At 42.0% G+C, this 23269-nt stretch overlaps 2 protein-coding genes across 8 annotated transcripts in view; both read left to right on the plus strand.

Annotated features, from left to right (window-relative positions):
- The first annotated feature begins 1117 nt into the window (after window positions 1–1117).
- uimc1 (ubiquitin interaction motif containing 1) lies at window positions 1118–14306 on the plus strand. 7 transcript variants are annotated; one of them, XM_068716656.1, is made up of 24 exons: window positions 1118–1165; window positions 1431–1521; window positions 2361–2422; window positions 2611–2741; window positions 3069–3144; window positions 3268–3386; window positions 3549–3720; window positions 3855–4021; window positions 4199–4891; window positions 5132–5186; window positions 5345–5445; window positions 5603–5715; window positions 6056–6224; window positions 6812–6916; window positions 8237–8292; window positions 8481–8671; window positions 8976–9040; window positions 9479–9596; window positions 9934–10248; window positions 10401–10482; window positions 10592–10694; window positions 10822–10870; window positions 11228–11261; window positions 11490–14306. In XM_068716656.1, exons 4-24 carry the CDS (start codon window positions 2631–2633, stop codon window positions 11680–11682), a joined length of 3087 nt encoding a protein of 1028 aa, XP_068572757.1. In that variant the 5' UTR covers window positions 1118–1165; window positions 1431–1521; window positions 2361–2422; window positions 2611–2630; the 3' UTR covers window positions 11683–14306. The 7 variants fall into 7 exon arrangements, with proteins under 7 accessions (XP_068572757.1, XP_068572759.1, XP_068572753.1 ...); XM_068716658.1 differs by having other exon boundaries at window positions 2619–2741; XM_068716652.1 differs by lacking the exon at window positions 2361–2422.
- A 1111-nt stretch (window positions 14307–15417) lies between these two features.
- The window catches only part of gck (glucokinase (hexokinase 4)), a 15550-nt gene continuing 7698 nt past the window's right edge, over window positions 15418–23269 (plus strand). Inside the window, exons 1-3 of the mRNA XM_068716660.1 lie at window positions 15418–15542; window positions 16033–16100; window positions 18076–18177. Of these exons, the coding sequence (XP_068572761.1) occupies window positions 18076–18177 (102 nt within the window). The 5' untranslated portion in view covers window positions 15418–15542; window positions 16033–16100. The remainder of the gene's footprint in view (window positions 15543–16032; window positions 16101–18075; window positions 18178–23269) is intronic.

Here is a 23269-nt window from a genome sequence, read left to right on the forward strand (position 1 = left end):
CCCCTGGGCGTCCTGGCTTCCCATCCTCTCCGAGTCTTTTATTAATATGCTCCCAAGATACTTATTTTATCCCAAAAAATCTTCATTTCCACTTCTCCAATCTTCTTTCTCAATTCCCTAGACAGAGCTATGGGGCTAAGACCGATATGCTCATCTTCCTTTCTGAATTTAAGGATAATATTAAATTCCTCCCTCACAATCTTCCTTCGAACAACTCGATTTCCTTCATCAGAGCTGCTTCCCTCCAAGCTTCTCTTATTATTTTTGACTCCCATTCAAACTTCCCTCAGCCCGCCTGTTCTCTCCCTTCTTTCGTCCTCCTCTCCCACCAGAGACGGGGTTCCAGCCATCACAATCCACCTCATCATCCTCATCTATTTCCTGATTTGCCACCCTAATCCAGCCACAAACCAGTATATGCCAACCACTAAATCAAAAAGTCAAAAAAAGTCGCTTTCAAAGCCAATTGATCAAACTTTTTCCGTCACACGCTCGCTCCAACGCAACCTCCTCTCGTGGAAACACCATAGCAGTGCTCTGTTGTCCAGCGGCGTCCTACTGCGCATGCGGCGCTTTCAGGTAGCACAAACGGGTAAATACAGAGCCGTAAAAAGAGAGTCGCGTCAATGGAAGTTCAACATGCTTTATTGTCACGCGATTCACGTAGACTTCAGAGAGTTCCAGGAAGTACTTGGTGGGCAACTTTCATGTGTAGATACTGGTAGAAATCTGTAGGAACAAAGAGAAAGAATTTGTGTTTTTAAAAGTAAAATTAGCTAATATTTGAGGATTAGTAAGTGTAACAGGGAGACAACAGGCACCAAAAGTCTGTCTGTTTGTCTTAGTTTGTTCTTGTACACGTCTCTAATCGTTCCCTAATCTTTCTAGTCCTCAAATATTTGCAAATTTATTTAAAAAAAACACAAAATGTATTAATAATAATATGTTAATAATGTCGCAATTCGGTGTCTCTGTTTGCATCGGTTTCTACCGATAACGATGCACGCAAATTGCCCGCCACTTGAAAATCATTTTGAACTTCCGTTGACGCGACTTTATACGGCTCTGGTTGGAGGCAGCGTGAAGGTCGCGCCTGACGTAGTAGTCACGTGAATCAGTGAAAAGAAACAAACATGGCGCCGCGAAAGTGAGGAAAACTCTTGATGTGAGTCTTTCTACACTGAATATTGTTTGGTTTATCGTTATTTTAAGTAGCTGTGGAACAAAATAACACACAAACAGCGACTTTGTTTTAACTATACGGTAAATTAAACACAACATCGAAAATATGAATTGTATTTGCTGTTCTTAGGGTCTCGTATGGTCAGTTTGTTTCCTTGTCAACCGATATTCTCTCGCTATGGAAGCTAACTTTAACCGACGATTTTCTGCTTCTCACTCAGCTCTTTTGTTTCAACTTCAACACGCAGGCTAGTTAGATTGGGGTCAACGCTCGTGCCATCACGTCACACCGACCAGCCGGACAGATGAGAGGAAGAAGAGGACAGTCTTCATCACCGGGTAATACCTGCTGCTGAGCGTGCGCGAGGAGGGTGCGCTGTTATTATTGGTTATTTTGAAACCGTGGTTTAAAAATAACCTTCCTAACATATAGGAAGAAGAGGAAGAGGAGGGAGGAGGAGGAAGAAGAAGAAGAGGGGGGGAAGACGAGGGAGAGGAAGGGGAAGAAGAAGAGGAGAAGGAAGGGAGGAGGAGGAAGAAGTGGAAGAGGAGGAGGAAGAAGAGGAGAAAGAAGGGAGGAGGAGGAGGAGGAGGAGGAGGAAGAAGAGGAGAAGGAAGGGAGGAAGAGGAGGAGAAGGAAGGATGAGGAGGAGAAGGAAGGAGAAGGAAGAGGAGGAAGGATGAGGAGGAGGAGGAGGAGGAGGAGAAGAAGGAAGGAGGAGGAGAAGAAAGAGGAGGAGGAAAAAGGAGTACTACAAACGAGTAGACCAACCAACACACACTCCAGCTTCTTACAAAACCTCAGGCATGACTTGTTGATAACAATGAGGATAACATAATAACATAACATAATATTATAATGTTAGAAAGACAAATGACATGATCATTTAATTTCTCTCATACGCGCTGTGAAGTATTATGCCCCTAAATGAATACAGGTAACTTTTTATAATATAAACACTGCATACTTTAACACACTTCTGTCTTATTTTCTTAGTCAGACTGTGAGTTTAATTAAGGCCAGATGGCTGAACTGCCACTCATGTTTCATGTTGCGATGTAGTAACTTTAAGCTCAACTAAAGGCCCGAGTGGTTGGTTCAACACGCTGGTTGAGTGTGTGACTGAAGTGAAACGGGTCATAAGAGAGATTTGTGTTTCTTCTTTTTCAAACTGAAGAGGCTGGTTTACAACAACCATGAATTGGCCGAAACGCCACAAATCCAGCAGAAAGTAGACGGGTGAGCTGCATGTGAATTCTTCACTCGCCTTTAGATTCTGGCAAGAACGGAGAAACCAGCAGGAGTTTGAGTGGAGCTGGATTCTGTGTTTTTTTTTTTCCGAGATGTAACTGTTGAAGCTTCATTTTTTTGTGTGTTTGTGTGTGTGTGTGTGTGTGTGTGTGTGTGTGTGTCGCTGTTGGTCGTAGTTTCTCAGGAGCAGACCAGGATGGCTCTGAGGAAGCAACTGCTCCAGGATGTCAGCGACGTTCCCTCCGGAAGCCAACAGGTTGACGAAAACACGCAGGAGGACGAAGCTCTCGACGACGGAGACGACAATGTAAAGAACGTGTTAAGATGAGCTAGATAAATACAGCTTTATATGTTTAACAACAGAAGTACAGGCTCACTGAGGCAGTGACGGCAGATGTCCTCGTCATTTTTCATTTATTTTTCCAACCACAGTTTTCCCCAAAACTGCTGCATGATTTAATGTTAATAGTTGGATGACGCTAGAAGTGTTTCTCTGCAGGCTTCATGTAGTTCAGAGTAGACTTGATGGTTCAAATGTGGCTGGATAGTAAATTATGAGAGATAATGTGTGATAATTTGAATTCGCGTTGTTGAATTCTTCAGCTAAAATATATATAATCGTTTGTTCTTCCAGGACGAGCTCTCGTCATCACTTCTCTCGTCGGCATCGAGAGAAAAACGGAAAAGAGAGACGGAAAACAAATCCAAAGGTACAAAAGAGTCTAAAGCTTAATCTACCCTAACTAAGTCACTGTGTCACATTTAAAGCCGAGGTCTGCACTATATACAACCCTGACTTTCTGACGTAGTCACCATGTCCCTGTTGTCCTCAGAGATGACCGAGGAGGAGATGATGGACATGGCTCTGCGTCTGAGCGAACAGGAAGCCAGCGTCACAGCGCTCAGAGTCCAGCAAGAGGAAGAGGCCATGATGAAAGCCATCCAAGAGAGCGTGAGTTGTTGAAGCTGTACGGCCATTTTTGGAGGATACAGAACCGATTGCATACTGCAGTAAATGTTCAAACCACTTCTTTTTGTTGCACGCTCGCGGTCACCTAGTGATAGATGACCGACCGCTTTCTAAATATCCGTTTTGTGTTTTTTTGTCTCGTAGATGTTCAACCAGACTCAACCGGGCCAAAGCCGGAGGCTGCTCACCGACGCTGAAGCTTCACTCAGGATCTTCTCTCCCAGGAAACTCTTGTATGCAAACGGGAAGAAGGCGTCGGCCGTCAATCAGGGAGCAGCGGAGGACGTCTGCACACCGAAGGCAGACCTGAACCCAGGTGAGTCAGCGTTGTTGTTCCGTATCCTGCAAATTCTAGTGTCCTCCTGCGCCGACACCGACGAGAAAGAAAGGGAAGAATGTATCAGAAAGAATAATGTTGAGTTTGAACACGTTTCTGTATTGTATTCCCAGGAGCAAAAGGAACAGGAGATGAAAGTAATAACAGGCTGAAAAAGCGGAAAAGGAAAGAAGAAAGTCCTCTGCTGGAGATGCCGGACTTGTCGCAGGCTCAGAAGATCTCCTCTCAGGCGTCACCCTGCAGCTCAGAGTGTCTCTCAGTGCCTCTGGACTCACCGCAGGTTCCTGTCTTCTCTTTCCTTTTGATTCATCTGATTCAATTCATTATTTAATCCAGAAAATGCTGCTTGAGCTGAAAGAGAGAGAGAATATTGGACGACCATTCATCAGCTGAGCACAAACACAACTCCAAATAATTGAAAATGTTTGTTTTTGGTCTTCTCTCAACAATAAATCAGAGCTGTGACTCGACCCAGATCGACGACTGTCAGCTTCTTAAATCCCCCGTCTTCCCCGCCGCTGACTGCAGAGCCAAGGTTCACGTCCCCCGGCTGAGCCAGGACCTCCTGGACACCTGCAGAACCTCGGGGTTCGTGTTCTGCCCTCGGGACAGTTGGACCTCGACTCGAAAGTCTCAGCCGGCTCAAGCCAGCAGTCCCACGTTTCCCAAAAGCTCCAAACGCTACAACGACCTCACTTTGTCCGAGAGTGATGTAGAGACGGAGCCGAGTCCCGAGTATTTCAAAAGTCCAGTATTTGGCAGTAATCCTCAGCACGAGACGTCTCCAAGTGCCTGCAAACCCCAAGACGGTGTCTGTAACTCAGGGTTCATGTCCAGTTCTCAGGAGAGCTCGACCTCCTCCGTGAAGTCCACGTCCGGTCGGCCTAAGAGTCCAGTGTTCCCGAAAAGCCCCGGCCTTCCCGAGAACCTCCCTCCCCCTGAGAAACCGGTAACCTGCAGAAGTCCTGTGTCCTCCGATACCGTCGGAGGACGATGTTCGAGCCCGGTGTTCGGCAGGATTGGAAGACGACGAAAGATTAAACTGGATGAGCAGAAACACGCCGCGAGTCCTTCAGCTGCCGAGCTCGTGGGTTCAGACAGCGACGGGAATCTAACCACCACTGAGGCTCCGGCTCAGAGGCTGAGGCAGGTGAGTCCAGGTGTCAAACGAAGGGTTTCTCTGCAAGTCTGAAACGACTGGATCTTTGAGTCTGATAGTATTTGAGAGTAATAAGTGTATTTTTATTGTATTGTAATAAATTCAAGGATGAAAAGTCTTTTTACCTCATTTCAGTATGACAGTAGAAATATCAGGTTCACTCATAGCATCCAGACAGTTTTTGTAATTTACTGCTAATTTTCAACAGTTTTTCCTGCTTTTTGAATTCAGGACAGCAAGACTGATCACAAAGAAGACGCCGGGTTTAATAAGTCGTCTACGTCGGGTACAGTGAAGCATCACACACACACACACACACACACACACACACACACACTGCTCTCTGGAAGTCTCTTCTCCTTCTCAATCTTCACTAACGATGTGAGGAATAGTGTGAGTAGAAGCTGTTTTGTCAGCGGGTCTCCTGATGTTTTCTGGTTTTAGATGGCGTGGAGGTGGAGCTCAATGAAACATCCAAAGACCGCTCAGCCGAGACGGAGCTGACCAACGATATGACGCTGCTCTGGTCTGACGACGACGTCACGGTACAGAGGCTTCCTCGCTGTTGATATATCCACTCTGTGTTATGTGTCATCACTTTACACGTCCAGTTAATTCACCGTGTCGGCATTAGAGGTGTGATTTCTATGAGGAATGACGTTTTTGTCTGTCTTCGCTGTTCCTCCCTCCCGTCCGTTGCAGCCGGTGGGCTCACCAAGCCCGGTCTTCCCAGAGGAGAGGCCTGTTCATCGGGCAGACGGTGAGGATGCACCCTTGAAACACGTGACGGCAGCTTCTCCGGGGACGAACTGCAGGTAGAGAAAACACCGACGGCACCACTCTAGAGTCTCTGTGTCACGTTAACCGGCTCAAACAGTGAGTCAGTCAACCATAGTCAGTTTTATTATTAGTGATATTTACACGACTTGTGAGTTTAGTGGAGTCGAAGTAGAAAGTGGCATGAAAAGAAAAGACTCCAATGAAGCGCAAGTACCTCAGATGTGTACTTAAGTACAGTACTTACAGGTAAATGTACTGAGTTACGTTCCACCGCTGCATACTTGTCTCATCAAAGAGTTGAAGGACATCTCTTTGCCACTGTAACTCTCTGTATGTTTCCACAATGAGACCTTCTACCTCTTCCACATCCACCAGCAGACAGCGGCCTTCCACCGCAGAGCGAGGACCGCGGCCAATCAGCAGCCAGGGAACGGTCAGCAGGGCGTCTGCCCCGCCCGGGGAGCCAGCAGGCGGGCCGACGGTGCACTACTACTGGGGGGTTCCCTTCTGTCCTCGAGGGGTGGACCCGGACGAATACACACAGGTGAAGATTTGTTTATTCTTGTTATAAATAAAAGATTTCTGGTTCAAATGTGACGATTTCTGCTGTGATGGTCAATAAAAGTCCTCAGACCCGTATTTGACCAGATGATACGAGAGGTACGAGGCTCCAAATGATCCCTTCCATCACATTCATGATGGCACTGGTGGCTTTGAAACTCTTAACAGCTCCAATGATCTTCACTTAAACGTCAGTGGAAAGCTGAAAACATCAGATGTGTGTTTACTGACGAGAACGTAACAATTCATACATGAATGAATGTCATATTTCCATCATGTTTTCCATCGGAGCTCTTTAATGACCTCATCTTGTTATGTCCTCTTCTGGAATAAGTTAATAGCACCTACGGGAGATTTAAGCTCCACCAGCTGTTTAACTATCTACACTCTCATGACAGCAGTGGGTGGAAACGCACGTTAATTCACATTTCCTTTTTGCAGATTGTCTATAAATTATTTTACTAAGCATATTATAAACTCAGTAATTCAAACAATAAACATAATCAAATGTTATATATCTAATTCTTCACTTTCTCTTCTGTTTCTCTGTCCATTCGTCCCTCATGTCAGGTGATCCTGGGTCATATGGAGGCGTATGAGAAGAGTCTGAAGCAGGCTCAGAGGTGTCTGCTCAGGAAGGCGGAGTGGGGGGAGGCCGTCCTGCCGCAGCCAGAGGTAACACAATAACTAGTGTCTTTATGGATCTTAATCCAAACAGACGTCTGACGTTGTAAACCTTTTTCATTTTCCAACGACGCCTCTACAGGAAGTGTATTGATCTTCATACGATATGCTGATGTCTAATTAGAGATGATGTACATTTACAGAGTTTAATGAACCAGAGTAAACCTCTGAGGCCTGAAGTATTCACATCATTTACTCACAATACAGCAGGGAGAAAACGCCCCATTAGAAGTAAAAGTCCTTCATTCAAAATCCTACTTAAGTAAAAGTACACAAGTATTATCAGCTAAATGTACTTAAAGTATCAGAGAAAAAGTACTTGTTTTGCTCTGTGACTGATATATTTTATCGGACATTATTAGGTTGTTAGTGAGCCTTTTACTGTTTAATCAGATGGAGGCTGAGCTAGTTTTAACTGTGTTATATGTATATTTATATACAGTTCGGTAGTTTGTTTTAGAGGTGCTAAATGCAAAATTGAGAGCATCTGCTCAGGTAGAAATTACTCCATTATATTTCCATACTGTAAAAAGTTGTTTGCTGCCAGATTAATGCTCTGAATAATGTAAAGAGAACCTTTAGAAACATATTGATCAGTGGTTACAAGGCATTACAAACAACAGCGCCACTCAACATGCAACTACAGGAGAGAAAGGGATGCAAGTGATAGTAAGAAGAATGGAAATAAAAATATATATAAGAGATATAAATTGATGAATAAAATAATACACAGACCAGGCGAATACCTCCGATTCTGAAAAATGAAGCCAATGCAGAGCCTTAGACTTGCGTTCCTTCTACTGGCCAGCAGGAGGCGACTCCTCCGCTTGCAAAAAGAAGTCAGTTTGTTTGGAAGTCACTGAGAAAATGACTTCTCACTTGATTATTAAACATTGTAAACATGAGTTTATGGTCTCAATCTCTAGTTTCAAGTCTTCTTCAATACAGCATGATGTTCATTGAGTAAAATATGGTCCATTTAGAGTCAAATAGAACATAAAGCAGGGTATGCTTTAGGGCGGGGCTACACGGTGATTGACAGGTCGCTGCCACGTCGTTGTCCAGTCTGGGAGTTTTCCGTGTTTTCGTCTCACAACTTCAACCCTTTCACAGTGTGTTGTCATTCATTTAATTGTAACATCCGGTCACTATTGTCATTATTGTTCTAGTCTTAGTGTACGTTGTTCCTCCCTGCTGTGATGTGAAGACACTTATGAGCATAACATTCATGAAGCAAAGCTGTTGGTTCTGATGTTTCAACAAGATGAATTCATTAAGAGTCGTTCAACAAGCTTCATGTGTTCTTCCTAGAAATCTCCTTCACCCGAGTCGCCCGCTGAATCCCCTCAGCAGCTTGTTCCTCGAAGGTAAGAACCTGCCAGAACCGTACTGGAAATGTGTCTTGTTAGCGTCCTGTTGGCCTTCATGGTCACACAGGATCAGACACAGAAGCAGAGAGTCAGACAGCGAGGCGGCTCGTCGGTCTCAAACCAGAAAGATAGAATACATTGAAAGTCGTCGTCTGAACTGACGACGATTGTTTATCTATTTTCAGGCGCGGCCTCAGACTGAGAAACAAAAATGTGTGTGAGGCAGCTGATACACTTTCTGCTGAGGCAGAGGAGGATGAAGACGACAATAAGGACGAAGAGGAGGAAAGAGGGATCAAAGAAGGAGAAGAGAAGAAGAAGAAGGAGGAGGGAGAAGAAGGACAGGCGGATACTGATGACTGTGAGGTTTGTCCAGGTACTGAAGCTCCACCTTTTCTTCATGAGCAGGAGGAAGTTCATCACCGTGGTGGAATGTATTAACGTTTTCTCAACAGGCCTTTTCTACATCAACAACTAGAGTTTTCTGAATATGGTTGTTTAGCTTCAAATATTAGAAAGCAAAGAGTTTTTTTGGTTTTTCTTCTTGACAGCAAACAGCAGATCAGCAGATGATGGCTGTTTTTAAATCCTCACCTGGATTCCCCGCACAATAGGCCTCTTTTCCTTAAAAACAAAACTGCCGATAACAGCTGGTGTGTCTCTCCGGTTCGTCTCAACAGAAACCCAACTGAGTGACGACGACAGGACGCAAGATCTGATGATGCTGCCCGACGCAGCAGCAGAGGTGAGTTTAAACACGGCTCCGGTTAGATTCTGAAGTTAATGAGGTTGTCCTACAAGTGGATGAAAGTCTGAGAGCTTCTAAGTGTCAGTGTGTGGGGATATTTACTAAAACAACATGACACCTGCAGACAGGTGGCATTTAAACATGAAGAAAGTGATCAGATCTGTAAAAGACGCCGTAAAGAATGAACTCTTTAAGTTCTTAAACAGTCCTTTATAATACTCAGTGTGTACTTTATACTCCATAAAGGTTTAAAAAATGTTGTTGCATTAGATGAAACATTCAGATATGGTTCATTCAGAAGCCTCAAAAAGTTTGCTGTCGCACATATTTTCGGGAGAAGATAAAACAGTCACATAAATCTACAATGCACATCAACTATTTCATCACTTCTTCCTTCATTTATGTCGACAACATTTTCTCCCACTTGGATTTCAGTTTGACAGTAAAAAGAGTCCAGAGCCGCCGGAGGTCGAGATGATTCTCCAAGTGGATTCTCCAGCCGGGGAGGAGCTGCAGGAAGAGGAGGAGGAGGAGGAGGAGATGGAGGTGGATGGTAAGATCACAACATATTTAAAACATACAACAACAACAACACAGAAGCAAGAAAACAAACTTTTTTGCTCCTTTCCATCTTGACAAAGACGGCGCATACCAGATCCACTTCTTCTGTTATTACCTTTCACAATAAAAGCCTTTAGACGTATACATTGTAACGGTTTACCAGAGGGAACTTAATTCAGTGGGATCCTGGTGGTTGTTCCTCTGCCTGCGCAAATCTATTTGAATCTTTTATTGAGAAAGTGTTGCAACTGTCACAACCTTGCATTGCAGTCGTAGAAATCCTCATTCGGAAACAATCTGAAACGTGCGTGTGCGTCGCTGTTTTTCAGTCGCGGTGGACAGAAAGACGAAGGGGAGCATCCCCCTGAGCTGCAGCGACGCCGGAGGACAGCATGTTAGAAAGGAGAGGACAGAGGAGGACGAGGGGGATCCAGATGTGGAGGAGATAAAGGATCGAGGGCTTCAGAGGTCCACGTCTTCTGAACCGGAGCCAGCCGCCCTCCCTCAGAACCCCGAAGCCAAAGTGGACTGTCCCATCTGTCAGGGCTCTTACCCGGCGACGGAGATCGAGAGGCACGCTGCGTACTGCGACGGAGAGGTGGCCGTCGTGGAGGAGAGGAGGCCCGACAAAGTCTGCTTGCAAGGTGCCCGAAACGTTTTGTTGTTTAACACAGTTCAGCCTCTAGCTTCACGGCTGTGAGCTGCAGCGTTAGATTTTCACAGTAGTTGGGACGTAACATTTTAGCGTCGTTGTGTTGCTGGTTTTAAAAAGCACTCCTTCCTGTTCACTTCACAGTGTCTTTGAAGCCTCGGAGGAAGAGAACAAGGAGAGCAGAGGCGGCCGCTGAAGTGACTTATGAACCCTCCAACACTGGCAAGTAAGTAGGTACGACCTGTCGTTAACAGGAACAGCTCAGCGTTTTTCACACAGGTTCTTTTCTTTCTTTTTTTCTGTTGGTGTTTTAAATACAGTTTTGTTTTCCGCAGGAATCAAGAGAAATGTTACATCTGTCAGAGAGCCGTTCCCCTGAGAGAGTACGGCCGACACACCGAGCTCTGCATCCACCGGCGGGCATCAAAGACTGCAGCGGTAAGACTCGACACACTTATACTTATACACCGATAGAAGTGCACAAGGTTTTAATCTTATGTTTTGGATTTGATCTGTTTATGAGGTTGGATTCTTTTTATATTTATCTATATTTCTGACCTTCCAGAAGGGAAATCTGCTGTCGGCTCTGGAGCAAACCGAGAGCAGAGATTCAGGTGAGTCTAGACGTCTTTTAAATGTAACGACGCGTCACGCCAGCGGCTCTGTGGAGCTGTACTGAGACACACAGTGGAGCTTTGAGCTAAATGCTAACAGCAGAACTCTGAAATATGAAGACTGTTTTCTTTAATGTATGTTATTCAAAGTTTAATATCTTAAAAAGTCGATTGGGAAATCAAGCGATTTGAAGAACAGGCATTTTGTAATTTTATATTTTACAGTGATTAATAAGTGAGTAATTATCAGATTAATTGATAATTAATATATATGTTTTACAGCCTCAAAAACTAAATGATTAGCAATAAAACTCGTCGTTTGATTCACATTTGTACTGACTTGTTCTGTGTTCACAGAGGCCGGGCCGTCTGGATCCAAACTCTTCTCAGGGTAAAGACGTCTGACACATTATGATTTGAATCATTATCATTCTATCTTTGTGGACATTTTGATCCAGAATCTCTCACAGCGTCTGTCAGAGTCAACAGTGTGAGGACAGACGTGGTAGAAATGTCTCTGCTGATCCTCAACAGTGTCGTGTGAATCAGTTAGTCGTCTAGTTTGAAATGTTTTCTGCTTCATCGAGCCTTGATTTCTTGTGTCTTTGTTCACTGTCAGAGAGGTCATTGATCTGCGGGATGATGATGATGATGATGAAGAGGAGGAGAAGGAGAAGGAGGGCAGCGTTTCTGCTCTCAGGATCAGTAACTCTCCCATCAGAGCCTTCACTCCCATCTCAGAGGCCACCGGCTGCCTTATTGACTTCAAAAAACAGCAGCGAGCAAAGACGCTGCGCCAGAGACGAAGATGAGGACGGCCTCCTGCAGACCGGTGGTGCTGACGGAGAATACTGGAACCCAGAGCCTTAAATACAGACCCCATCAGGTTGGACGTGACATTACCATTAAAAAAAAAAAAAAAAGAAAAAAAGAGAGACTTGTTTTTAACCGAACACCTTCCTGATGTCACATATTTATGCAGGTAAACGACTACAGAACACTTGAACGGTCGAAATCTCACAATTACTTCAACGGAGCCGGATTCAGACTCTTCGTGTGCCACTAAATTTAGCGTTTGTTTACGTCGACGGTGTTTCAGACTACCTCTTTGTGTATCGAAACATTTCCTTTGTGTTCACGTCTGTGTCGTCTTCACCTTCTGAGTGTCAGTCAAATTCATACTAACAGCATTTTACTGGCCTTCAAACCTGAAATATAAGTTATTGTTTGCAGCCCTGCTAATCATTGCTTATCTCTCAAATATCTCAACACATATTGGATGGATTGCCGTGAAACTTTTGCGAAGACATTCGTGTTCTCCGCAAGATGAACCCTATACTGACTTTGGTGATCCTCTGATGTTTCATCCGGAGGCCAACTGCAGGTCCAACCTCTTAAGTTTAGAAATGGAAACGCCAAATACTGGCAAGCTGACTTGCTTAAGTGTTAGCATGTGTAGATGCTAACATGACGCCTTCTAATGTTAGCATGTAAATGTTGAAATGCTTTACGACGCACACACTGTACACAAGTTCACATGCTTAGCTTTTTGCGTGCTGATGTTAGCATTTAAGCTCATGTTTAGCTGAGTTCTACCACGCCGCTGAATGACATCCCATTGATTGGCGGACAAACAACCAATCAGAGCTGTGTAGGCTGATGTCATCTTCCTCTGCCGGAGACAGAAGAATGGAGACAGAAATGGCAACAATTGTGGATTTAGAGGCTGCAACTAGTGATTCATTTCTCTATCGATTCATCTGCAAATGTCTTCTCGATTCATACATTTTTGGTTTGTCTTAAAATGTCAGAAAAAGATGTAATTTCCGAGCCCTAAATGACGTCTTCAAGTTCAAAACCCAAAGATGTTAATTTAACAATAATTCATGACAAAGAAGAGCAGAACATTCTCACATTTGAGAAGCTGGAAAACATGAAACTTTTTTTTTTGGGCTTAAAAATCACAGATTAATTGAACTGATTTTCAATCAGCTGATCGATTCATCAACTCATCATCTGAGCTCTTGAGCTGAACGCAGCTGTACGGGTTGATGTAAGTCAGTTCACAGAAATGATTCCTTCAGTCGACGAGTGTGAATGTCCTTAAAGGGCCACCGTAGAGATGATAACCATTGTTTGTTCAGATTACAACGCGGCCTTTTTTCTGGCACCACCCTCAGGACAAACATTTTTTTTTAGAGCTAATAATAACTACGTCTGTCCTTTTTAGTTTCTGTAGCTAGTAGCTGTTGAGCACTTCAGATCAAATGCAAACAACAGTGGAAAGACCGAGAGCCTGAAGAGCCCTGCAAGCATTACTTTGTCCGTTCAATGCAAATCTCTGAATTGTATCAGAATAAATGTGTTAACCTCATAAAATGGGATTTAAACCCACTTCCTGTCAGATCCCACTTCACCTGTTTTCACTGTGAGTCAAGTATGTGGAAGGAAGTGCAAATCAGTTGAGAGCTGTGATTCTGATCTCAATGTCCCCGTTAAGATCACAGACAGACCGGTGAGGGAATTCAAAATTTAAAAATGTATTTTTGGGAATCGATTTCCATCTGCGACGATCAAATTTGCACTTATGAAGCTCAACATGTCGTCACTGTCCTGTTAAATCATCTTCTCTCAGCTCAGAGGAGTTTATTTCGATGCTTTCTCTCCACCATGGACTATAATGAAATATTAAGTTGATGGAGATCAAATTCGCTTGTTTTTTGTTTTTGTTTTTTTTGTCTTTGACCGTATCGACTTTGAATACTGTATCGGCACTTTAGAGTTGAATTTGCTGAAACCCACGGTCACACACTGATCACACATGTCGGCTCATCGAAGGGAGAGATGAGCTGATGATGTGTTTAGCGGGTGAAGCGATGTGCTTCGTTCTTATGTCGTCCTTGAGGGGGAAGAACAGATTTCACACAGACACGGTTCGTCTCACCCTCGGTGTGCAACAGGCTGCCGCCGTTACATTTCACCCGTGTTTCCTCAGAGACTTCGTTGCGATGTGCAGACCGTGTGTTGCGTAAGGCTCTTGTCACAATGTTCAGTTGCGCCAACTGGATCGAAGTTTAGGAGGAATAAAAATGAAGTGGCGTTCAAATAACAGATGAACAGCTGGTTCGTAGTGTACAATAAAAAAAAAACTGTCTGTGTCCACTTTAGGACCAAAAGTACACGTTCCACCTGTATGTGATGGTTCTCTTGTGACACCATGGGTGTTCATGTGCAGCCACAACGGCAGTATTGAGATCCTTCACTTCAAGTAAAAGTACTAATATCACACATGCATTGGAAATGTAACCTCAGTAACAGTATGTATAGTATAATAGGGAAGATGTACTGAAAGTATTAAAAGTACAAACATGTGACTGTTATACTTTCATGTATTATATCATTAGATTATTATTACTCCTGCATGAATGGATGAACAGGATTTTCCTGTTGTAGCTGAGGTGGAGCTCATTTTAAACTATTCACTCATGAATTTTTTTTAATAACGAGTTTCCTCCACCAGTTGTGCTAAATTTGGATTGAAACTTGGTAATTTAGCTCTAAGAAAAAGTTTCACCTGAACTAAAAGCCCTTGAGGCTGAAAGACTCCATCTTTTATCCGTCAAGTAATATGACTTTGTTAAGAATAAGATCATGTTTGTGATGCGGAAACAATCAAACGAACCCATATCTTCCCCTTTTTGTCATTTTGCTCTGAAAGAAACTCTTACAGTAAAGGTCCCTGATAAGACATTCTAAAGACATTGTTCTAGTTCCTGCACAGGACAAACTGCCTCAACCTGTTTGTTCCAGGCTGAATTCAAATCCACCGAGTTGACTGTTCTCCAGACGGAATTTAAATATTAGTCACATGAACTATGTCCGGTACCGTTTAACACTAAGGGTCCGGTCTGCTTAAAACGAGTTAGTACCACGTTTATAATAACTGTGTTTATAGTATGTAGTTCCAATCAGCAGTGCTACTTCAGTAAAAGTAGCAAAACCACCGTAGAACTACTCTGTCACGTGTAAAAGTCCTGCATTTAATATTTAAAAGTACAAAAACATGTTGCAGAATGAACCATTTCAGAACTTCTATTCTTATTATGACTATTGACGCACTGCAGCTCCTAAAGATGGAGCTTATTTATACATTTTATATGACTTCATACTGGAGCTATATGGGAACAATAAAGTCTGATCTTCATCTGTAATAATACGTCATTATTTATTTGTTTATAATCTAAAATCTGAAAAATAACTTAACTCAAATAAACCTAGTGGGAACAAAATTGAAAAGTATGAATATTTGAGTACTTAAGTACAGCACTTGAGTAAGTGTACTTCCACCACTGCCCTGTACTAGTTGTTTTTTTTTTAACTCGCAGCTCTTTTTAAAGCGCGACTCTGCGCTCCTCGTGCGTCTTTGCGCGCGGAGAGACACGCCTGCCGCTGCAAACCACACGAGCGCGTCCTTCGTCTCCCTTCATGACGCGCGAGCGCCGCTTTGCTCCTTTTGAATCAGCTGTTAGGATCTGACGTCGCGCCTCTTCGTGTTGCGACATTAGCGCCGCAGATGCAGTGGGTGTAAACTCAAAGCGGAGCTCTCACGCTCCTCTCTCATTCATCGAGGAAGTTCACTCTCAGCGACTCTGAGCGGCAGCAGAAAGTACAGGTGAGTTACTCTGCTTCACCTTTTCTTGTTTAAAGACCTGCATGTTTTTAGATGTTTAGAGAGAAAAAGTTGCTTCCCAAAATGTCTCATGAAGCCAGAGCTCATAAAACCACCCAACTGTGGATGTTTGAGGAGATGTAACTGAAGCTTTGAAGGAAAACGTGTTCATCCTCCTCTTTCTTCAAATGTGGATCAAGTCCTTCATGTAGCCCAGAGACCTTCTGCTTCCTTTCTAAAGGACCCCTGAACCCCAGATTTAAAATCTTGAGCTGTATATTTCCTCCTGGATGTTTGTGACTAGTTACTTTGCCCTAAAGTGGATAAAGTATCTTCTGTTGCTGCTCCTGTAGGTGTGATAATCCCGTCACTTCAAGTTGTTTTAAAACTGAAATTACAACCGACTGTCTGTCAGATGTGGGAAATCAAAGAAAAGACAGCAGCTGAAGTGAGCCGAAGCTTATAACATGTCATCTGTCCTGTTCCTGCTCAGGTGAGACTCTTGAGGGGCGTGGCCGAAGTACAACCTCCATACATACACTGCATCCAAGTGGAAGAAACGTGAGTGTGACAGGTTTTCATTCATACTAAGAGGGACGGTGACAGAGGAGTACAGTTTGAATCATATTAACAGAAATCATGTGTTTGCTGTAATGTGATGTTAAAGAGACTCTCTCTTATGGCTCCTCTCAATGTTAACTATTGGATTATAATTATTATTATTATTATTGATGTGTTAGTTAAGTGTTTCTTTGTTGTTGAGGTGTTACTAATTGTAAGTAATACTTCATCTTAATATTTTATAGTAACTTAAGCTTAAAAAGTGCAATATGTCCCTCTGAAATGAAGTGGTGTAGAATATTGTTATCATAACATACAAATACCAAAGTTAGTACAGTACTCTACATTAGATCTCACTTCTTATAGCTGTGTGGGCAGAAACTGCTATGATGAAAAACTGAAAGAGTGATTTAGCATAATAGAAAAGAGCGACCCGATCACTGTAGGCTTTGAGCAGTTGGTGGTTTTAAATATATTTCATTTTTTTATTATCCAATTTCAGATAATGTTCTTCTGATTTGTCAGATAAACTCTGGTCTTCATAGTCCACTGAATTATTATTGTTATTTGACTTATTGTACTCATGAATGCAGACCCTTAATTCAACTGATCCTGTGTTTGGGGGGGGGGGGGGGTTGTTAGCGCATTGGTTAGATGCATTCATGTTTAAAGTTTGACTTTCGTTTGGTATTTATATTCATAAATCACAGTGTGTCTGGACCAGTCTGATGATGGACAATAGGTGGAAGTGAAATAAGGACTTCTGTTTTTCACTTGACCTTTCTGTTTGTGGACTAAATACTGTAAAGCCACGTGATCTTGGGAGGAAAAAAGGATTCTGGGTGATTTACTTACATTTCTAGAAAGTAGTTACTGTCATTTCGCTTCAGCGTAAGTCATTTGCAGTGTTTTTAACTCTGAAACGTACACCGTGACAATAACCTGCATCATAACCTCTGATGAGGAAATCTCAGCTGACTTCTCAAACAATCCACGTATTAAACATTTAAATAGTTTCAGTTTCATAGGCCACTAAACGGTCGCTCACATGCTGCATACAGCTGGTGAGGAAGACATGCAAACACTCAGGGCTGAATAAAAAAACAGATAAAATAAATAAATAATAATAAATAAATAATTTAGCTGTTTTTATTTACAGATTACTTATCTAAAAGGATGCAAAAAAAAGTCATGGCAATTCAAACAATAGCTGTCGAGATATTCCAATCGCAATCAAATCAATGTAACCTACAGGCGGCGCTAGAGGGAACGTCAGAGGATCGGCAAAGTCAGCGGGAGTCATCATCTCGGAAACTATGAACGTTTGCACCCAATTTTAATATCTCTATCAAATTTCACTGCAATGCCTCCGATATGTCTTGAGATATATCAGTCCGGACCAAAGTGTAAATACGATCAACATCGCTATCTGCTACAGGCTAATAGAAATAAAGTGGACTTGCTTTTCAGTCTGCTAAAGGACAATGACCAACAATAGAACCAGCCCTACAGGTTCTGGTCTAATTTTCAACACTTGAGAAGTTAAACAAGTCTGATTGTCTTCAGGCTTCAATGCTAATATTGGTTGAAGGTGAGTCCACAAACTCTGTCCACTGTAGCTGGTGAGTCTTATCCTCTGACTTTTAAGCGCTAGCATCAGGTCAACGTCTTTATTTGCCTAATATCTCCTGTTTATGATCAAATACCTGCAAAGATTATGACATCTCCATCGGCCTCAAACGTGCGTTGTGTTTAGTGCTAGCTAGTAAATGTTAGCATGCTAACATGCCAACCTAACGTGGTGAACACGGTGAACATTATACCTGATAAGAATCAACATCATTGTGAGCAAGTTAGCGTTCTGACGTTAGCAATTAGCTCATTTGGTACAGCCTCACAGAGACTCTTAGTCTCAAAAACAATCTGTTTTGTATTTTGGATGAACTTGACCTTTTTTAAAAACTCTTCTGTCCAGATGTGCAGCACAGAGAAGAAAAGCAAGATGAGCGAGGCCGAAGTGAGCGGAGACACCTGGACTCTGCACACGGACGGCATCCCTCCGGACACGCTCAGTAAGGTACGTGTGACACCGGAGTCATCGATGTCAGGGAGTCAGCCCCATGATGTGTGAGTTTTTAAATTCTGCAACATATATATATACCAAACACAAGTGAAACATCTGACCGGGGTGTCTGACCCTAACTCAGGGTGTGTTTCAAAACAAAATAAATAACTTATTCATGAATTAGCTAGTGAAAAAGAGAAGTTGTGTTAAAACCAAAGGCAAAGGTGGAAAAGTACATTTACTCAAGTACTCTCCTTGATAAAGTTGGCTACTTTTACTTTACTTGAGTATTTTCATTTTAAGCTACTTTGTACTTCTACTCCTCTACAATTCTGAGACAAATATTGTAGTTTTTACTCCATTACATTTATCTGGCGGCTAGTTACTTTGAAGATCAAGGTTTTACGTGTAATAATATATACAAATTGTTTAATATATGATGTATTATAGATTAAACAGTATATATATATATATATATATATATATATATATATATATATATATATATATATATATATATACACTGACGGGGGTCATTCCGCTGCCAAATGAGCACACTTTTGTAATACTTTTGAACTGTTTCTAGATTTTGATCTTGTAGTGGAGTACTTTTACCCTGAGGTATAAGTACAATATCTGAATAATTCTATTAACACTGAGGTTACAAACAGAGATTATAATTACAATGCAGACAGTAGAGCTATTGGCATTCAGTACAAACACAGAACAACATATGAAGACATTGTTTTGAAAACAAAAGAGTACAACTTGTCTCAAATGTATGAGGGAAGCTGTCTGTCCAACTGACTGCTTCAGTGTGATTTTGTAAAACCTTTATTTTACTCATAGTGGGGAGTGAGTGATATTGCTGGGAGAATTCTTAGATTAGGAAATCAAATAGTGTATTAGTCTGATTCATGCGGGAGGATAAGTCACAAGATCATTCATTGTTAGAAATACCTCAGGAAGACAGATGGAGTCACACTCAATACTTTACTTGATTATTTCCATTTTCTGCTCCTTTATACTTCTATTTTACTACAATTTAGAGGCAAATATTACACTTTTTTATTTCACTACATTTATTCCAGAACTTTAATTACTTTCCAGATAATAATAAAAAATATGCTATACAAATAAATGATGATATTAGTAAGTCAATAAGACCATAAAATACCTTTAGTAGGAATTATATAGAATATATACCCTACATTTACCAGCTGCAATTTTAAAATGAAACACAATAATGCTTCAGTAATTAAAACACAATAATACATATTATTCTGTAAATTACTATATTTTGATGCTAATACTTTTGTACTCTAATACAACTTGTATCCAAGACTTTTATTTATTATTTCACTACTGTGGTATCGCCACTTTTACTTAAGTAAAAAAAAATATGGGTACTTCTTTCACCACTAGTGCACCGTGATAGCGCCGTATATATCGCAGGCTGGTGAATACAAAATATGTCTGTACGTACTCCGAACCATCAGAGTCATGATAAAGGAATGAAGTTAGTGACGCCTTCATTCAGGACAAAAACAGCAGCCAGCATGCAGAGACATGAGAGAAAGAGAAGAGATAACTATGTGAGGGAAGGAAGTGAAGAAAGAGTCCATGACTCCAGAGAGAGAGAGAGAGAGAGAGAGAGAGAGAGAGAGAGAGAGAGAGAGAGAAACAAGGCCTGAACAAACATGCCTCAGGGAAATTACAGTATGTCATGACGGAGAAGAAGAAGAAGAAGAAGAAGAAGAGACCAAGAGAGGAATGGTGTACAGACCTGATCCTGGTCCCATGGTGCTGGAACCAGGTTTAACTCAAAGACTATGGAACTATTGTAATAACAATAATACAGCTTTATTTATTATATATATATATATATATATATATATATATATATATATATATAGTGCATTTCATATGAACAAATGCAATATAATGTGCTCCTCTGTAGCTGAAAATACACAGAAAAAAGATGAATGCAAATATTAGAAACATCAAAAACGACAAGTGACGCCAAATACGAGATATTTAAAACATATTGTAAAAATAAAGATAAGAGTGAATAACTATGTAACAAAATGTGCTATCGTGACTTTAATCTCAAGCTGTGAGATGTCTGTATGAGACAACAAAGGACTGTCCGCTAAAGCCCTCCTCCAAAACAGTTTGTGTTGAAGCTCTAGTTAGAGAATGGGTTAGTATGTTTGTTATAACTTTAATTATTACCTGTAGAGTTAAAGCCAAGAGCTAAGAGCACATCATTAGCTCACTACATTATTCTGTGGGTTTACAGTTTTCCTTAGAAAATGCCCGGTTCAGGACTGAAGAGGTTCCATGTGGGAGCCGGTCTTGGATTCTATCAGAGTCTAGGCCAGGCTATGTTTAGGAATTTATTACCTAATATTCCTCCATGATATTATTCGTGGATAGCAGAACCAGTAGGACTGTTGTAACTTGCCTGAGCTATTTCAGACACAGTAAAGACCGTCACACCGCAGATTGTTCTCTAAGTCAAACTGGTCCTGTTGGTGAACCAACCCAAGCCTCCATGTTGAAACCTGGATCTACAGAAACACACAAACACGCATCCTGCCCAGACACATTTCACAAATTCACCCACACAGTTGTCAGGGCTTCTACTCCAGGTGTGTCTGGGTTCAGGAGGTTTACATATTGGATTAAAGAGAGTTTGGTTTATTTGAACTGATGAGGATAAAAACTAACGTGAAAAACAAAGTAGGTTTTACCAATATGTCGAAGTAATCAGCAACAGGAAAAGAAAGCTTTAAACTACATTCTGTGTCTGTAGTTCAGTTGAGTTTACTGAGGTGTTGCACCGCTTGCTGTACTCTAAGACTGTTTTTAGCACGGCTAGCGCACGGCTAGCGCACGGCTAGCGCACGGCTAGCGCACGGCCCTATGGATGGCCTTGTGAGCCTGTAGGTCAGTACACCATTTTGGTCCAACTGTTGGATCGATTGCCATGAAATTTTGTACAGACAATCATGCTTCCCAGAGGAAGACTTGCAGTAACTTTGACAATCCTCTGACTTTTCCTTTAGGGCCATCATCGGGTCAAAATGACAGTATGTTGAATTGGTTTGTGATTAAAAACCTGCAAAAACATTCCCATGAATTTCACTTGCAAATGTTAGCATGCTAAGCTAAGATGGTGAACATGGTAAACATGGTAAACTACCTGCTTCAGCTCAGCTTCGTCATTGTAGGCACCCCTTTAAAGATGCACACTTACCCCCCACCCCTTTAACCCATGTTACCCCTTTATGTAGCCCCCACAGGCTATATGTCACAACAGAAATGTCCCAGAAATGAAATGAACAGAAATGTCCGTTCCTCTGAAAGCCTCTGCGGGCAGTTTTTACCCAGAATCCCCCTCTCTGTGTCCTTACTCAAACATGTTTCTAAGAAGCATTTTTTCTCCAAACCTTTAAATAACGGCGCTGCTCTTGTGCTCAAGTTTTATTACCAAAGAGGAAGCTCATTTTGTTGGGAAGGCCAATACAGACAATGCAGCAAAGGCAGTCCGTAGAAACACAACAGGAAGCTGCGCATCATTTCTGGGTGATATGTCCCATATGTCCCCCCCCGCCATACGTCTGCTAAAAGTCATAAACCTATACAATTGAATCTCTAAACCTTGTGGGACCGGTTCTTTAGTCTCTAAATCGGAGGTTGCACCATAACAGTTGTGAAAGAAGGTGCTCTGTAGGCGTGATCACACCTGTAAGCCACAGAGCACTATGCGTTATAAATGCAGTTGGTTAAGTTACAGCTTCCCAGTGCAGCTTCTTAAATCTGCACAATGTTACTCCAGCTTTAACCGAAGCGGAAAACAGGAAAGAGAAGAGTGAATTGTTGCCAGGCATCTCCAGAGGATCATAACATGTCGTGCCAGCCAGGTCTCTTCCTGCAGAATGTGCCTCTGAAGCATTTCATTTACAGAAATGTTGGAGCATGAACACTAGACACATGCACGTCTTTTTACTGTTTGTTTTGTTTGTTTTTATTTCCCTTGAACATAGACCGCAGTAAATTGTAATTTAACTTCAGGTCATACCTGAATTACAGGGATTAAAGCTTCTTATTGTTTGTCAGAAGAAGAGGCTTTGTCGTTTTCTTTTTCATCTTTAATGAAAGAACAACTAAGAGATTTGTAGGAACCGAACGCTGAGACACAGAAGAACAAAACTGTTTCTTTAGTGAAAAGTGTTCTATCCTCCAGATTTGCAGACACATAATGCAGAACTGAAAAAATGTATGGGTGTGGATTCTGAATGCAGACAAAGAGCATTTCTCCTCCCGTCCTCTTTTTCTTTTTCTTTTTTACTTTCATGCTACGCTCCTCCTGATTGGCCAATAATCAAAACACTGAAGTCACTGTCGTTCTCTGATTGGTTATGAATTAAAAACAGGAGCATGTGCCATTACACCTTTATTCAAGTGGAGGTGCTAATACACAAAACTAGGTTATATAACTGAAACAACATGTGCATCACTTTTGCGAGCTTGTTTTTTCGTGCGGTGGTGCCAGGCCTCTCATTATACGGAGACTCTCTCTGAAGTTCCTTAATTACTCACACGCTCTCACAGGTCAAGATGATCTTCTCCCTTTATCTGACTCTCTGATCCTCTCTGCTTCTAAAATGAACAGAGGAATAAACACATCTAGGTTATGCATTGATTAGGTAATTAACCCAATGTATTCAGGGGTGTTTGACTGAATGCTTTACTGTAAAGATGAGGTGAATGTGAGTCAAAGATCGCACTTGGTCTTTATGTCATAACTAAGTTACAAAACTCACCTGTAGCTGATGTCCTCTGTCGTCATATGAAGGCCTATATGTTGGTGTTGGCGTGTTTTGACAGTTCATTAAATTCACATGAAATAATTGATGTATATTTATTACACGTTCATTGACACGGTCACCCGTCAACCAATCACTGGAGACATAGTGAGGAAGTTCATTCATGAAACGCGATGTCACCCACGGCAACAGGGTCAAACCCCGCCTCTCCTCTGAGCTCAGGAGCTCTCTTTGTTCTTTAGGAACGTTCAGACTCCTGGTTATTAGAT

Source organism: Cebidichthys violaceus, unplaced genomic scaffold, assembly GCF_023349555.1.
Source record: "Cebidichthys violaceus isolate CVI_PGR_0920_01 unplaced genomic scaffold, fCebVio1.0.p SCAF_20, whole genome shotgun sequence".
NCBI lineage: Eukaryota > Metazoa > Chordata > Actinopteri > Perciformes > Stichaeidae > Cebidichthys > Cebidichthys violaceus.

Coding starts and splice junctions, on each gene's coding strand:
- uimc1 (XM_068716652.1), top strand. CDS start 1,488: ATGAGAGGAAGAAGAGGACAGTCTTCATCACCGG. Junction 1,522..2,610: donor AGGACAGTCTTCATCACCGG/GTAATACCTGCT, acceptor TGTTGGTCGTAG/TTTCTCAGGAGCAGACCAGG. Junction 9,597..9,933: donor GGAGGAGATGGAGGTGGATG/GTAAGATCACAA, acceptor GCTGTTTTTCAG/TCGCGGTGGACAGAAAGACG.